Genomic DNA, 16,989 nt, shown 5'->3' on the forward strand with positions numbered 1-16,989 from the left:
TATTTTAAAATATACTTACATTTAATAAATATAATTTAATTAATAAATTAATTGTAACAATAAATTAATTTACTATTAATTTAATTTTATTTAATATTTAAAAATATATTTACACTTAATAAACAGAATTTAGTAAATAATTTAATTAATACAGTGAAACAATTGTAACAATAAATCAGAATCCATCGGGCAAATCCCCCTGGATTTTGCTCCAACCTTGAACCCAACCATCCCCTCGGCTCAGGAGCGGAATTCCCAGGAATTCCCGGCTGGAAAAGCAGGAGGGAGGGCCTGGACTCACCATTTTCACGTGCATGGGTCTGTCAAAGAGCAGTTGCCCGTTGAACATGGCTGGGGGGGTTAAGGATTGTTGGTCAAACCTGAAAACTCCCCCCAGAAATCCACCTTTGGGAAGTTCCAGACCCCAGAGCAGCCAAAATTTGGCTTTCTCCAAACCTAAAAAACCTCTGAAATCCAAATGTGTGGAGTTTGAGCATTCAAAGGGCTTTTTGAGTTAAAAAATGAGTTAAAAATCAGCCCAAATCCTGCATTCTCCAAACCTAAAAACCCTCTGAAATCCAAATGTGTTGAGTTTCAATATTCAAAGGGTTTTCTGCAGCTAAAATGAGTTAAAAATCAGCCCAAATCCTGCATTCTCCAAACCTAAAAAACCTCTGAAATCCAAATGTGTTGTTTGAATATCCAAAGGGCTTTTTGCAGTTAAAACATGAATTAAAAATTCAGCCCAAATCCTGCTTTCTCCAAACCTAAAACCCCTTTGAAATCCAAATTTGAGTTTGAATATCCAAAGGGCTTTCTCCAAATAAAAACTGAGTTAAAAACTAAGGGAAGTTCATTAAATGCCACTCCAAACAAGTGGCTCCTCAGGAACTTTGTCCATTTAAAACAGGGGAAAACAAGGAAAAATTCTCCTGATTTCCAAACCAACCCCCCCATTCCAAAGGGGGAACCACTTGGCCAAGTCCTGCTCCCAACAAGGAGGGAATTAACATTCCAAGAGAAACTCCAGGAGGGGAAAGGGGGGAATATTTCCCTCCTTTCCACAGCACAGAAGTCACACACACAGGGAAATAGCTGGCATTTGATTGTGGGTTGGGATTTTGGGAGGGTTTGAGGTGGCAAATCGTTGCTGGGGCAGTGGAAGGACACAGGGAAGGGAGGGACACACCTGGATCAAACCCATGGACAACATGGATCCACATTCCCCAAGGGAACCAATCCATGGGATGTGGATTTGTTCCACTCATCCTTTACCTCCAGCACAGGAATTCCAGGCAAATCTTCCCTCAGGATTCTACTTTAATACACATATTTCCACGTGGAAATTTGTGGAATTTTCCATGTGGAAATCCTTTGCTGACAATCCTGAGTGACAATTCCTTCCACATGGAATTATTTCCTGCTTTCCTCACATTTTCCATCCACTTCAACTTGACTTCCCCCAACATGGCAACACCCCCAGCTGTCCCACCCCCTGTGTTTCCCCCCTGCTCTGTTTGCCGAGGGTTTTGCCCCCGGTTTTCCAGGTTTTCCCAAGGTTTTCCCAAGGATACAGATGGCCTGCACGGCCTCGATGGCCTGCTCGAAGGTGACAGTGCCGATGCCCCGGCTCTTCCCGTCCTTGTCCTCCAGGATGTCAGCCCGGACCACGACCCCGGCCATGCTGAACACCTCCTTCAGCTTCTTCCAGCCCACCTTGTAATCCAGCTGCAAAACAAAGGGAATAGGAGTTGGGAATAGGAGTGATTTCCATGGAAAAACAGCCTTAGTGCCTTGTGTTTCCTTCCCTGAGTTTACAAGGATAAGAGGGAATGGAAATAGTGCAAAGGGAGGAGTTTTGTCCCAAAATTCTGATTAACAGACACTGGTCTGCAGGGACAGCTTAATTTGGGACTCCCCCAGCACAAGGGACCAAGAAGACACAGTTTAAGTGACTACTTTGCTCCAAAATCCAGATAAACAGACACTGTGGAATTCAGGTACAACTCCCTTGGCACAGGGAATCAGCAGGACACAGAGTAAGGTACTGCTCTCCTCAAAAATCTGAATTAAAGACACTCTGCCATATAAATACATCTTAATTTATAACCTCCTCAGCACAGGGGACCAACAAGATACAGATCAAGCTACTACTTTGCTCAAAAATCTGAATTAAAAGACACTCTGACATGTAAGCACATTTTAATTTATAACCTCCTCAGCACAGGGAATCTACAAGACACAGAGTAAGTTACTACTTTGCTCAAAAATCTAAATTAACAGACACTGGGACACATATCTTAATTCAGAACTCCCTTAGCACAGGGAACCAACAAAACAGATTAAGTTACTGCTCTAAATCCAAATTAACAGGCACTGGGACATGCAGGTACCTCTTAATTCATCACCTCCTTAGCACAGGGAATCCACAAGACACAGATCAAGTTACTACTTTGCTCAAAAATCTGAATTAGAAGACACTCTGACATATAAATACATCTTAATTTAGCACAGGGAATCTACAAGACACAAATTAAGTTACTGCTCTCTTCAAAAATCCAAATAAACAGACATTGTGGCCTTTAGGAACAACTTCCTTGGCACAGGGAGCCAACAAGACACAGACTAAGCTGCTACTTCGCCCAAAAATCCAGATTAACACCACTCTGCCATGTAATTTAAATATAATTTCTAACTCAGAACCTCCTCAGGATCACCCAGACAACCAGGCCAGGCTGAAGCCCCTCCGAGGTTTTCCCAGGGCTGGAATTCCGAGGCAATCCCGATTTTCCCCCCTCCAGCACTCACGTTGGCCACGAAGACGGTGCTCCCCAACCTGCCTGCCTGCAGGGCATGGATGATCTCGTTGGGAATGTTGGGATTGTTCAGGATGCTGGGCGGGATGTTGAGCATTCCGGGGCCGCCGGGGCCGGGCCCGATTCCCATCCCTCCGGCCACCGCCATGACCTTCTGCATGGCCCTCCTGGCGTGCTCCCCGTCGGGATCCTGCGGGAAAACACGCCCTCAGCATCCCCAAATCCAAGAGATTCCCCCCAGGAATGCCCCAGCATGCCTCTGGAATGCCCTTTGTGCTGCTCCGAGAACGTTCTCACCTCCCGTTCCTTCTCTCCTTTGAAGAACTTCTCCAACCCTCACCCCCCAAGGATGATTTTCCCAAATCCCAAATTGTTGTGCCAGGGCAGCAGCAAAGACTGTCTCCTGTTAGGCCCAGTCTAAGGCAGTGAAAAGCCAGGCCTGAGGTTTAGGAGGTGCCAGCAGAAATGCAAATAGTTTCATCTCTCCCTCCACATTTATATTTGAAACAGGAGATTGTTCAAATCAAAGAATATCCCATTGTATGAAATACAATATTCCATTATATGGATCATAATATTTTCCATACAGGACAGTCTAAGGTAGTGAAAAGCCAGGCCTGAAGCTGAGGAAGTGGTTTTCATTTCTACAAATCAGATTGTCTTGCCAGCAGAAATGCAAATATTTTCATCTCCCCCCTCGGGTTTATATTTGAAACAGGATATTGTGCAAATCAAAGAACAACCACATTTAAACTCAATCATCAACTTTAAACTCAATCATCAACTTTAAACTCAATCATCAACTTTAAACTCAATCATCAACTTTAAACTCAATCATCAACTTTAAACTCAATCATCAACTTTAAACTCAATCATCAACTTTAAACTCAATCATCAACTTTAAACTCAATCATCAACTTTAAACTTGATCAATCAACTTTAAACTTGATAATCAAGTTTAAACTCAATCAGCTTTAAACTCAATCAATCAAGTTTAAACTCAATCATCAACCAAGTTTAAACTCAATGATCAACCAGCTTTAAACTTGATCATAACCAGGTTTAAACTCAATCAAGCTTTAAACTTGATCAGCTCTAAACTCAATCAACCAGCTCTAAACTCAATCAACCAGCTCTAAACTCAATCAACCAGCTCTAAACTCAATCAACCAGCTCTAAACTCAATCAACCAGCTCTAAACTCAATCAACCAGCTCTAAACTCAATCAACCAGCTCTAAACTCAATCAACCAGCTCTAAACTCCATCAACCAGCTCTAAACTCAATCAACCAGCTCTAAACTCCATCAACCAGCTCTAAACCCAAGTCCAGCAGTGGTTCAACAGATAAACCATAAGAGACTGACAGGATTTTTGGAATTCCAGTTGTCAAATCCCATTTTGCTCCGTGATTCCCGAGCCAGCCCCGGAGCAGAGGAGCAGCTCTCACCTCTTTGACCTTGAGGGGCCTCCCGCCGAGGCTGTGCTTGTTGAGGACCTCGGCCGCCTTCTTCATGCTCTCCTCCATCTTGAACTCCACCACCCTGCGGGGACACGACGCTCAGGGCCGGGGCAGGGAGGGATTCCCGGGAATTCCACAATCCCGGGAAGGGACCCCCAAGGAGCAGCAAACCCCACCCTGATCCCTGCATGGGACTCTTAAAATGTCCACTTTTTATTGTTTGTCCCCCTTTTAGTTTGGTTGGGAAACTTTCTGGTGTGGATGGAGCATCATGGGCACAGATTAAAATATAGGGAGGCATGGAATATATATAATATATAGTATAATATATAATATATATATAAAAATATATATAAATATATACTAAATATATGTATATAAAAATATATATAAATTATATACGTATATAAAAAATATTATATAAATATTATAATATCATATATATAATATATCAATATAGTATAATATATAAAATATAAGTAATATATAAAGTGTATAAATAAAAAATTAATATATGAGTTGCATTAATGCTCACATATTAAAATATATGGATGCATGGAATATATATAATATATAAAAATATAAATAAGATATAAAGTGTACACGATATAAATATATTTATTTTTAAAAATGAACTTGTGCATGTCTTGAAATAGAGGGATGATATATATAATACATATAAATATAAATAATATATGAAGTGTATACAATATATTTATTTTTAAAAATGAATTTGTGTACATATTGAAATAGAGGGATGTATGATATATATATATAATACATATAAATATAAATAATATATAAAGTGTACACATATATTTGTTTTTAAAACTGAACTTGTGGCACATATTGAAATAGAGGGATGTTATATATATATATAAACATACAATAATATAGAATAATATTATAAGTGTACACATATATTTGTTTTTTTAAAACTGAACTTGTGCACCATATTGAATAGAGGGGATGTTATATATTATATAAAATACATATAAATATAAATAATATATTAAAGTGTACACATCTTAAATATATTATTTTTTAAAATCGAACTCGTTACCACGTCACTGAATAGAAGGAGTATGTTATATATATAATATATAAATATAAATAATATATAAAGTTGTACACGTTACAAAAGTATATTTTATTTTTTAAAAATATTGATAAATCAAACTTTAGTTTAATAAGTAAAGACTAAAATTTAGGGAAAGGGGATTTTCTGGTATTGAAGAGAAGCAGAAAAGCTCACACATCACTGGAGAGAATTCAAAAAATATAAGAAATAAAAACCTCACACATCAGTGGAGAGAATTCAAAAAATATAAGAAATAAAAACCTCACATATCACTGGAGAGAATTCAAAAAATATAAGAAATAAAAACCTCACACATCAGTGGAGGGAATTCAAAAATACAAGAAATAAAAACCTCAGACATCACTGGAGAGAATTCAAAAATAAAAGAAATCAAACTTTAGTTTAATAAGTATAGACTAAAATTTAGGGAAAGGGGATTTTTTGGTATTGAAGAGAAGCAGAAAAGCTCACACATCACTGGAGAGAATTCAAAAATATAAGAAATAAAACTTTAGTTTAATAATACTTTAGTTTATAAAACTTTAATAAGTAAAGACTAAAATTTAGGGGAGAGGGGATTTGCTAGTGTTGAAGAGAATTCAAAAATATAAGAAATAAAAACCTCACACATCAGTGGAGAGAATTCAAAAATATAAGAAATAAAATTTTAGTTTAATAAGTAAAGACTAAAATTTAGGGGAGAGGGGATTGGTTGGTGTTGGAGAGAAGTAGAAAAGCTCACACATCACTGGAGAGAATTCAAAAATATAAGAAATAAAAACCTCACATATCACTGGAGAGAATTCAAAAACATACTTATTATTTTATTTCTTAAAGACTAAAATTTAGGGAAGAGGGGATTGGTTGGTGTTGGAGAGAAGTAGAAAAGCTCACACATCACTGGAGAGAATTCAAAAAATAAAAGACCATGAGGAGAAAATTCCCTCCCCCAAACCAAACTTACGCGCATCCCTGGGGAGGAGATTCCGGAGGTCGGGACCGGGGAGGAGAGGAGGGAAGAAAACAGAAACAAAGTCAGCAAAAGCCCAACAAACACCCCCCAAACCCCTAATTTATTTCTTTATTTCCAAGTCAAATCACATTGAGGTTTGGCCCTGCCGGTGAGAATAAAAAGCCTCCGAGACTTCCAGCCCCTAATTTCCATTAAAAAAACTGGGATTTCCTCTGAGCTTTGGAACAGACAGAACTCAATCCCGACTCTCCTCCTCCTCCTCCAAGAAAATAACCACACACTCCTCTCCTCCACGTGACCTGCTCTTCCCTGGCCTCCACACACAAACCCTACAGCCGGATCCTCCAGGACACTTTTCCATCCCTGCTGGAATTCTGGGCTAAGAGAGGGTGACATCCGAGGGTTTTTACCTGGCCCAGGAAGTGGAGTTTTTTTTTTTTAAAACACGACCCGCTCTTCCGAACTGCAGCCAAACCGCTCGAGTTTCGCCAAAGCCATGGAGAAATAAATAATTCCACTCTCCAGCCAAATACCAACTGGGCTCCGGGGGGGGGAAAAAAAGGGAGGGGGGGAAAAAAAAGGGGGGGGAAAAGTTCCGACAGCCAACGCCAACTGACGCGGGGGAAAACCGGGCCTGAAACTTCCGAACCCCAGGGCCACCTCCTCCCAAAACCCCCGGAAAAAAGCGGCTCTCGCCGGAACTCTGGCCATCTCCACATTCCCACTCTCCGCGCGCCCTCCTTCCCTGGCTGCCTTTTTTTCCACGCCACCACCACACGGCTAACGTTTTATTTTTTTTATCTTTCTTTTCAATTTTTTTTTTGGGCAGGTAGAAAATCCACAGAAGTAAATTCTCTCAGAACACTTACCCTTGACTTTCCTTCAGCGTCCATTAAGAGCTCCACGTATGTTACCTCACCAACTACAAATCAGATTCCAGACGACATCGAGGCATATACCAAGGGAGAAAAGCCAAGAAAACAATGGGAATTTAGAACAATCAACGACCAGGAATGGAGCCTCTGCCTTATAAGAAATCGGCCCCAAGAAAACACTCCTGTCTCCAGACCTCAATTACAGGTATGCAGGGAGGGGGCAAAGCACTTCAAACGGGTTCTTGGGGCTCCTCCGCTTCCTGAGGGTTTTTCCACACAGTGGCAGGTTCCTCTGGATCTTTGAGGCGATCCAAACCCTTTGGAAAAGTTGCAGGAAGGAGTTTCCTTCGCCTCGAGTTTGTCTCCATGAAGGAGTTACTTGTTTTATCTTGAATCACTCCAACGAGGGATTTGTTTTATCTTGAAATCCTGAGGGAAAAATTGTCCCAAAAGGACTCACCCTGAACCAAGGACCATTTATTTCAGGATTTTTAATTTAAAAGTTCATTTCTAGCTGCAATAACTCACATTTAACTCTGCCCTCAGGACAAAAACTGAGGCAAAACTTCCCGGAAAACTCCAGCTGTGCCTTTCCCCACAGGATTGGGATTGCTTCCTGAGGTTTTCCCACACAGTGGCAGGTTCCTCTGGATCTTGAGGCAATCCAAACCCTTGGGAAAAGCTGCAGGAAGGAGTTTCTTTCGCCTCCAGTTTATCTCCATGAAGGAGTTACTTGTTTTATCTTGAATCACTCCAACGAGGGATTTGTTTTATCCTGAATCATTCCAAGGAGTGATCTGTTTTATCTTGAAATCCTGAGGGAAAAATTGTCCCAAAAGGACTCAATCTGAACCAAGGACCATTTATTTTAGGATTTTTAATTAAAAAGTCCAGTTTTAGCTGCAACAACTCACATTTAACTCTGCCCTCAGGACAAAAACTGAGGCAAAACTTCCCGGAAAACTCCAGCTCCACCTTTAACCAAGGGATTGGGATTGCTTCCTGAGGTTTTCCCACACAGTGGCAGGTTCCTCTGGATCTTGAGGCAATCCAAACCCTTGGGAAAGGCTCCAGGAAGGAGTTTCCTTCACCTCAAGTTTGTCTCCATGAAGGAGTTACTTGTTTTATCTTGAATTGGGATATATTGGAATTTGTTTTATCTTGAATCACTCCAATGAGTGATTTGTTTTATCCTGAAATCCTGAGGGAAAAAATTGTCCCAAAAGGACAAGGGACCACTTATTTCAGGATTTTTAATTAAAAAGTCTGGTTTTAGCTGCAATAATTTGTATTTAACTCTGCCCTGTTTGCTCTCAGGACAAAAAACAGCAAGAGGCAAAACTCCCTGGAAAACTCCAGCTCCACCTTTAACCAAGGGATTGGGATTGCTTCCTGAGGTTTTCCCACACAGTGGCAGGTTCCTCTGGATCTTGAGGCAATCCAAACCCTTGGGAAAAGCTGCAGGAAGGAGTTTCCTTCGCCTCAAGTTTGTCTCCATGAAGGAGTTACTTGTTTTATCTTGAATCACTCCAACGAGGGGTTTGTTTTATCTTGAAATCCTGAGGGAAAAATTGTCCCAAAAGGACTCACTCTGAACCAAGGGACCATTTATTTCAGGATTTTTAATTAAAAAGTCTGGTTTTAGCTACAATAATTTGCATTTAACTCTGCCCTGTTTGCTCTCAGGACAAAAATTATCAACAGCAAGAGGCAAAACTCTCTGGAAAACTCCAGCTGCACCTTTAACCAAGGGATTGGGATTGCCTTTTATTCCAGGATCCAACTACCCAAGTGGCTGCTGCCTTTGAAGGGACTGGCACACAGAAGGATGGGTGAAAATATGCTTTTTTTTTTGCTTTTTATAGCTGGTTTTAGAAGTCCTGGGGGTAAAATTAAACCCAGGAGGACTCCAGGTTGTGTTACCTGGAAGGTGGGATGTTGTGTTTGTGGGAAACCACCCCCCAGTGGGAGGATTAATGGATAATTTAAGCAAGGAATGGAGTCTCCCAAGGGACAGAGGGAGGTGTTCAGCCTGACCTCCCACAGGGCCAGCAATTTATCCTATAAATATAAAATATTAATTATATATTAATAATATCAAATAGCCTATATTTAATATAATTACAGAAAAGTAACAGCCTGGAAGGCTTCTCTTAAAATTGGGAAAGAAAGGAATGCTTGATGAAATCACTGATTTCTTTGCTTTTAATCTCCATTTCTTATTTTCAATAAGAATTTAGCACTACCAGCATTCCAGCCAGGGAGCAGGGAGATGTTTTTGGGATAGTGTTGGAGGCTGGAAGGGGCTGACAAGTCCCTCTGAAAGGGCCAGGGCAGCTCTACCAGAGTGTCCCATTCCAAGCCACAGCTAAATCCCTGTTGATATCCAGCCTAAGAGCAGGAATTCCAGTCCATAATCCAGGATGAGATCACACAGGACAATTCCAAGGGGCTGTGTGAGGAACAGCCCCTCCTGGGCTGATCCAGGGGGGTTGGAATCTCAGAATTCCCACAAGGTTCTGTCGCCAGCCATCAAGAGCAGCAGCCAAGTCCAACCAAACTTGGGATGGATTCAACAATTTAGGGATTAAGACAACAAATTCAGGGAATGAGACAACAAATTCTTCCCAGGGGACCTACAGGACAAAAGCACTCAGAGCCACAGGCTGGAATTCTGTGACTTTGCTCCCAAGAACATCCCGAGCCCTCGGATCGAGGGCTCTTCTCTCCCAACCGCTCCTGGGATTCACCTCCAATCCTCCCTTCAGATCCACACAACCAACTTCCAAGGAAGTTTGCCAAGCCTGGATGTATTAAACACAATGGAACATTGGCTCTTCTAACCAATCCCTGGCTGGGAACCACGAGAATTCCAGGAATCTCCTGGAAAAGGCAGGATGTGCCAGTTCTGCTCGGGGGCTTCGCCTTCGAGCCCTGAGATTAAAAACAACCTGAAGGAGCTTTTTTCCTTCCAAGGAACTTCCTGAAGAGCCAAATTCAAGGAAAAGCAGGGAAAGGGGAATGCCCCAATCCTCAGGATCCAAGACAAAGTCCAAAGGACAGCACAAGTGCAATAAAAATGCTTTTTTTTTTCACCTGAAAACCACGTGAAACGACCCAATCCTGCCAGGAGAGGGTGGGTTGAGGCTGGCAAAGGAAGCTTTTTAAAAAGAAAAAGAGCAGGAACTCCCAGAAAATCCTGGGTTTTAAGTTAATGCCAGGGTAATTAAGGTGTCTTTAAGACTTAGAGCAGCCTGGGTTTATTTATTTCTTTAAACCTCACACTTGGAAAAAAGTTTGGGAACTCATTTCCTCAAGAGGGGCAAGCAGAAATCACTGCACCAGCCAGAAATGCAAACTTTTCAGCTTTTTATCCTTTTAAACTTTTTATCTCCCTTTTAAACTTTACATCCACTTCCCAAAGTTGATTTGCAACGGAAAATGAGGATTTTCCAGCCAGGCTGGGCTGGCAGAATTCCAATATTTGGGCAGTGACCGTTCAGGAAGCTCAGAAAAGGATGTTCCTGGGGTGACCTGAGGCCTGGCTTGGATGGATTTCACCTGATCCCAAAGATTTTTCTGGGAATTCACCAGAACAATCAGCTGGGACATAAATATCAACTTAAAAATCTTCCAAGTTGGGCAATTTAATGATTTGAGACAAACCAAGAGGTGTGAAAGGTGCAGAGAGGGAAGTCTGAGCAAGCCCAAAAAAGGAGAAAAGGGGGGAATGGTTTAGATCCCACTTATTTCTTTGGCCTAGAGGGCCAAAAGGAAATATTAAAGAGGGAAAGGAAGACTCAAGACATGATTAAACTGTCTGGATGCCTCATAATCATGTGAAGTAAGAAATGAGGAGAATATTTGAAGAGGATCAAAAAGCTTCGATGTGAGGAAATGCAGAGCTGGCCACTGCTCCTCCTTCACTTCCAGAGGAAAATTCCTGACAGGAAACCCCTAAAAAGTCACAGAGGGGGAAGAGAAACATTTTTGATGTGTTTTTTTACACAGCTTTGGTTAAAAGGGGAGAAGGAAAACATCCCTCCCAAAGCAGAGGCAGAGAAGAGGCAGCACTTTCCCAGATGGGGAAGGGAAATAAATGTCCCTTTTGCACAAGAAGACCCAGAAAAAGGGGAGATTTTGGTTCTTGGAGAGAGAAGAAAAGAGGAAAGAGGCAGTGAAAAGCTCCTGCAGCCAGGGAAGGACTGAGACTCCTTGGGAAGACAGGGAAGGCCCAAGGAAAATAGAGGAACAAGGGGAACAAGGCACATTCCTTACTCATCCCTCTCTCTTTGCCTCCCTAAAATGCTGGGCTGGGAGCAGCTCGTGGCAGAATCCTGGGCACTGAACCCAGAGGCACCAGCGAGAGCTGCAGGAGGCCACAAAGCTCCCAAAAATCCCTGGGAATTGGCTGAGAAGGCAGCACAGGAGGTTTAAAGAGCTGTTCTCCTTCCCAGGGAGTTTGGAGTCCTGTCCTTCCAGGGGTGTGGCACGAGCGTGGCCTTGGCTGCAACTGCTCCTGGTTGTTAATTAATGTCCAGAAAAGCACCTAAATGATGGATATTAATATCTCCAGCCAACGTGGCACAGCTATTGCTTCATTTTACAGCCAACCCTTTCTCCTTGGATCCTCTGCCATTTGCTACTGGGGGCAGGAAGAAGGTTTAAAACCACAACATCCTGAAATATCTGGGATTCAAACCCCAGCTGGCATCCCTGAAACATTCCCACATTTCTCCCCAGGTGTGTGGGGGGAGACACCAGGACAGCTCCTTAACATCCAACCACGTTTCTATTCAGCCTCCACTTCCAGGGAGAATTCCTGCCATCTCCAGAAGCCTTTTAAACCACCTGATCACCTCAGTTCAGCTAAAAAAAACCCCAAAAATAAAAAGAGGGAGTTCCAACCAAGAACATCTTTTTTTTTTTCTGTTTTATCAACGTTCCCACTGCATACCTGTAATTGAGTTGCACCAACAAATACCCTGGAATGCCTGATCCAAGGCATTGGGAATGAGAGAGAGAGAGAGAGAGGGAGAGAGAGAGAGAGGAAGAGGTGGCACCTTTGGCAGCCTGGCCACCACCACCAGGTTGGCTCCTAACCCAAATACTTACTGCCACAAACCACCAGGGCTGGACAAAAAGTTTCACCTGCTCCCTCCCCAGAAAAAAAAAAAAAAGAGGGGAAAAAACACAAAAAGAAAAGCCTGGGAATGGTTGGGCCTGGAATTCTTCGCACGGAACGAGAAAAAAAACGACAGGTCAGGTTTGGGTTTTTTTCCAAGGGCACGTTCCTGGTTCTTGGGACTGAGGGAGGGAAGTGAATCCCAACCCCATGGCAAAGCTGGAGCGGTGGGTTGGGCAGGCAGTCCCAAAAACCAGGAATTGCTTCCCAGTTGGAGCCCTGCAGGCGGAAGGAAGAGGCTTCACCGTTGCCCTAGGGAAGGATCTGCTGGAATGAGCAGCTGAACAGCAAGGCAGGGAACAAGCTGACCCCGGACTTTTCCATCTGGAGAGAAACCACAAGACACTTGGAACGGAATTCAACAAAAGCAACTTGGAATTAAGACAAATCTCCGGAGAAACCGATGGATCTGGTGGAGCCAAGTGGGAGCAGGGACCCTGCAGGATTAGGGGCCTGGCCAAGCAGCCTTGGAGGCTGTGGTTGTCATTCAAGAAAACCCCACTGGTGGGTCTCAACCAGCCCCTAATCCTGGAGCTTCCCAGGGTTTCCAGCCCTGACAGACTCGGTTCCATTTTGCCTCCAAAGCCAAGACATTTTAGAACCCTTTGGAAATTTGTTGTCCCCTTCATTAGGCCACACCTTGACCACATGAACTCTCCATCCTTGCCCAGTTCAAGCACAAGTGACCACTGCTCACTACCATGACTCTGGATTTAAGGTGCTGCTTGCTCTGAACTTGTTTGGAGCCATTGAAATGCTGGAGAAGCCAAGGATTTTCTTGCCACTCTCCTGCATTTCCCAGGTGACTTGAAAACCAGGAAGCTGGGCTGGAGCTTCGAGAAATGACACTAATTTAGACTTGTCACCACCTGAGCCCTCTCAGCTCAATCTCTTCATCTGCCTCCAGAGATGAAGGTGTTGAGGCCAACAAAGGCAGCTCCCACGTGGAAGTGGGAATGCCAGGACCCTGAGCCTGCTGCAGCACATGCCAAAGCACAAACCTCATGGCTCTTTTTTGGCAGGTCACCCTTAAATGCGTTTAATGGCCCTTGAACTGAGCCCCAAAATCGCCCCGAGTTCGGGGATCTCCACACACCAGAGCAGGAAATGACCGCCTTGAACGCCCAAAAAAATGCTCCAGGGAGGCTAAAAATCTGAGAAAGGCCTAAGGAAAATCCTCCTAACCCCGGGCTGGAGCACCAGCAGCTGCACTGCCAACATGCCCCCGCGGGAACCATCCCCCTGGAGAGCTGCCAGGGACGGATGTCGTGCAACAGCCGCGGAAGAACCGTCTCCAAAAGCCTAAAATCACACCGAGTCCACCCAGAGCTGCAGGAAGTCGGGCACAGGGAGGACAACAAGACATCCCTGGGCCACCTGAGGAGCACTTTACCTTTCTCTTTGACCAGGTCCTTCAGGGACTGCCACTTGACGTCGAAGGGGATGTTGGTGATGAAGGCGCGGTACCGCCGCGAGGGGTTGGCGTAGGGCTCGAAGCGGTTCCCCCCCCTCTTCACCCCCTTCTCCTTCCTCTTCTCGTTCTGGGCTGGTCTCTCCCCTTCGCTGCAAGAGAACAGGGAGAATCAGCACATGGATCACTCTGGGTCGGGGACTGCCACCAAATCTTGGGATGGAGTTGGGACAGTCCTAAAACTGAAGCAAAATGTGGAATGGTTTGGGTTGGAAGGAGCTGAAAGATGATCCTGTTCCACCTCTGCCCTGGAGCTGGAGGCAAAGCACATCTCCCTGAGGGGCAGAATCAGGAGCTCAATCACTGCCTGGCTCTGCTGGAATCATGGAATGGTTTGGGTTGGAGGGACCCTAAAGATGATCCTGTTCCATCCCTGCCCTGGGGCTGGAGGCAAAGCACATTTCCCTCAGGGGCAGGGACTCCAAACTCCTGAGTGTTGCAAGAAGGTGGGTCACGTTTTTATGGCCATGAAAAAGGTGTGGAAAAAGATCAACTGATCCACAGTTTGTATTTAGGAGAGATCCACCCTGCAATCCACTACCTGGCTCTGCTGGAATTCTGGAATCATGGAATGGTTTGGCTTGGAGGGACCTTAAAGCCCATCCAGTGCCAAGGGCTGGGACACTTCCAGGGATGGGGTATCCTCTGGAAAATCCATTCCAGGGCCTCCCCACCCTCACAGCCAGGAATTCCTTCCCAATATCCTATCTAAATTCCCCCTTCTTTCACTTTGAAGCCATTCCCTGTGTCCTGTCCCTCCATCCCTCATCCCAAGTCCCTCTCCAGCTCTCCTGGAGCCCCTTCAGGCCCTGGAAGCAGCTCCAAGCTCTCCCTGGAGCCTTCCCTTCTCCAACCTGCCCTTGGACACTCCCAGGGCTGGAGCAGCCACAGCTTCTCTGGGAATTCCATCCCAGCCCCTCCCCACTCTCACCTTCCAAGTTTCAGCCCTTCAGGTTGGTTTTGAAGCTGCTCCTTCCCCCCAAAACTGGCCCAAAAACATGGCCCTGGCCCAAAGATCCCCTCACACACTCCCTGGGATTCCCACCCAATCCCACTCCCCGGGATTCCCACCCAATCCCACTCCCCGGGATTCCCACCCAATCCCACTCCCTGGGATTCCTTTCCCAGGAGGGAAAGGTCCCCGATTTTCTCCCCCATTTCTCCCAAGTTTTCAGCCTCCCACACTCCAGCCAAAGCCAACCAAGCCTTGCTCCACCTCCTCGTGACCTCCCCACACCCCTCAAACACCTTTAACTCCAAGAAAACCACCCCCACTATTAGAATTTTTAACCCAACAACGTTATTTTAACACAACAATCTGTATCTCTCAGCCCAGGGACTCTTCACAAACCCATTTTTCCTTCCTATTCCACTTAAAACAGATTTTGGATGACAAATTCCACATACTGAATATTTCCCCATATTGAATATTTCCCCATATTGAATATTTCCCTTCCTTATTTCAGGACAAAAATTTTAAAAAAAAATAGAAATTAAGAGTATTCCTCAAGCAACCTTGAAAGGAAAAATAAATTAAATGCCTCAGGCTCAGCCTTCCATAATTCCCTTCACTAATCCCATTTATCTCCTCGTTCTCTGGGTGAAGAGATGCCCAGAAACATCTTTTACAAGGAATTCAGGAGGACACATTAAGCTGAAGTTTCTAAAACCTGCCCGTGCTGAGCTTTTTCTCAACTTAAAAACCCAAAATTCCAGGGCAGAAATTCCAACTCCATCCCCTCCATTTCCTCCCTGAAGAGACAAAACCCCCTGGAATAAAGGAAACAAGAGTGGAGATGGCTCCAAAATTTTATATTTGAGGGGATTCCCCGTTTTTCTCTGAGGCTTTTCCAGCCTCAGGGATGGGAATTTTTCAGTCTTTTCCTCCCTGAACTTTTTTTTAAAGCTTGAGAAACGAAATAATTCAATTAGATTTGAAACCCTTGTGACTCTTTAATCTGTTGGGTTGAAAAAATAACATAAAATTTAGTAGTAGAAGCTTTTTTTTATGGTTATTCCTTAAACTGGATTTACATTCCTGGCCCTTGAACTGCTCTAAAATATTCCAGGCAACGAGGATGAGGCAGAAATTTCCTGGAATTCTGAATTTCAGGCTCCCAAAGAAGCTTAAAAACACTTCAAGCTTCGCTTAAACCTCTACTTTGGGTAACTACAACCCAAAGATCTACATAAAATAATACATTTTAGTCCTTATTTGGGGGAGATATTTTATCTACTGGGGTTTTTTGCTCCCCCCTGGAGTTCCAGAACTAAAAAGTTTCACCCAAACTAAAGGGAAATTCTCCTGTTTGTGGCGTTTGGGGAAAGAGGAACTGAAAGGGGAGCTCTTATTTCCTCAAAAAAGTGGATTATTACTCACATTCCACCACAGGATTCCTGAAGCCACACCCAGGAAGTGGCTCAGAAATCCCTAAAAACATAAAAATCTGTAATATCAAACCCCCTTTTTCCCCCTAAGGACACCAAGGTGCAGATTTAAACGAAATTGTGCTAGTCAGGATTTTATTTCAGTTCCTCAAAGCCCAATTTGACTATTCTTAATGAGGAAAAAAAACCCCCAAAAAGTGGATAAAATGTAGAAAAAAATGCACATTTTCCCCGATTTGTTTTTCCACGTCTATTTTTCCAGATCTTCCTCCCCGTGAAACCGAACCCACAACCCCAAATCCAACCTCAAATCTGCAACAGGACTCGGAGCACGCGAGGTTCAAACTGCTGGTTCTGCCCGCGGGCTTAAACCGGAGCCAAAAATGTCCTTTATTCCACGGATTTGGCCTCAAAACCAGCTTTTTAAAGTGAAATTTCCCTCGAGCAGCAACGGAATGAATTGAGAAGCAGTTAAGGTGCTTTTTTTCCACCCCAAAACGAGAATTTTTGTTGAAATTCCTGCAGCATTCCCTCGCCATGAGGGTTGTGTAACCCCTTCCCGGCACCACCTCAAACTCTCCCCCTCGAGGTATTCGCGCTCCCGAGCCACCTCACGGGTGAATCACCCCCAAAACTGCGAGGGAACACAAAGGAATTAACTTTAAACGCCACCCGCACCCCTCCGGCACCGCCTGTTCGCCCCGCGGCGGCTTTAACTCCGCTAAACCCCGGCGGAAACT

At 43.9% G+C, this 16,989-nt stretch overlaps 1 protein-coding gene across 1 annotated transcript in view; it reads right to left on the minus strand.

The window, feature by feature from the left end:
• Nucleotides 1–16,989, minus strand: part of LOC103766918 (heterogeneous nuclear ribonucleoprotein M-like) — a 33,594-nt gene that overhangs the window by 7,150 nt on the left and 9,455 nt on the right. Inside the window, exons 2-9 of the mRNA XM_029963869.1 lie at nucleotides 16,865–16,883; nucleotides 13,784–13,953; nucleotides 7,200–7,252; nucleotides 6,322–6,329; nucleotides 4,265–4,358; nucleotides 2,809–3,006; nucleotides 1,575–1,728; nucleotides 302–351 (exon numbers count right to left, since the gene is read on the minus strand). Of these exons, the coding sequence (XP_029819729.1) occupies nucleotides 302–351; nucleotides 1,575–1,728; nucleotides 2,809–3,006; nucleotides 4,265–4,358; nucleotides 6,322–6,329; nucleotides 7,200–7,252; nucleotides 13,784–13,953; nucleotides 16,865–16,883 (746 nt within the window). The remainder of the gene's footprint in view (nucleotides 1–301; nucleotides 352–1,574; nucleotides 1,729–2,808; nucleotides 3,007–4,264; nucleotides 4,359–6,321; nucleotides 6,330–7,199; nucleotides 7,253–13,783; nucleotides 13,954–16,864; nucleotides 16,884–16,989) is intronic.

This window comes from Manacus vitellinus, unplaced genomic scaffold (assembly GCF_001715985.3).
Source record: "Manacus vitellinus isolate BGI_N305 unplaced genomic scaffold, ASM171598v3 scaffold_64_pilon, whole genome shotgun sequence".
Taxonomy (NCBI): Eukaryota; Metazoa; Chordata; class Aves; order Passeriformes; family Pipridae; genus Manacus; species Manacus vitellinus.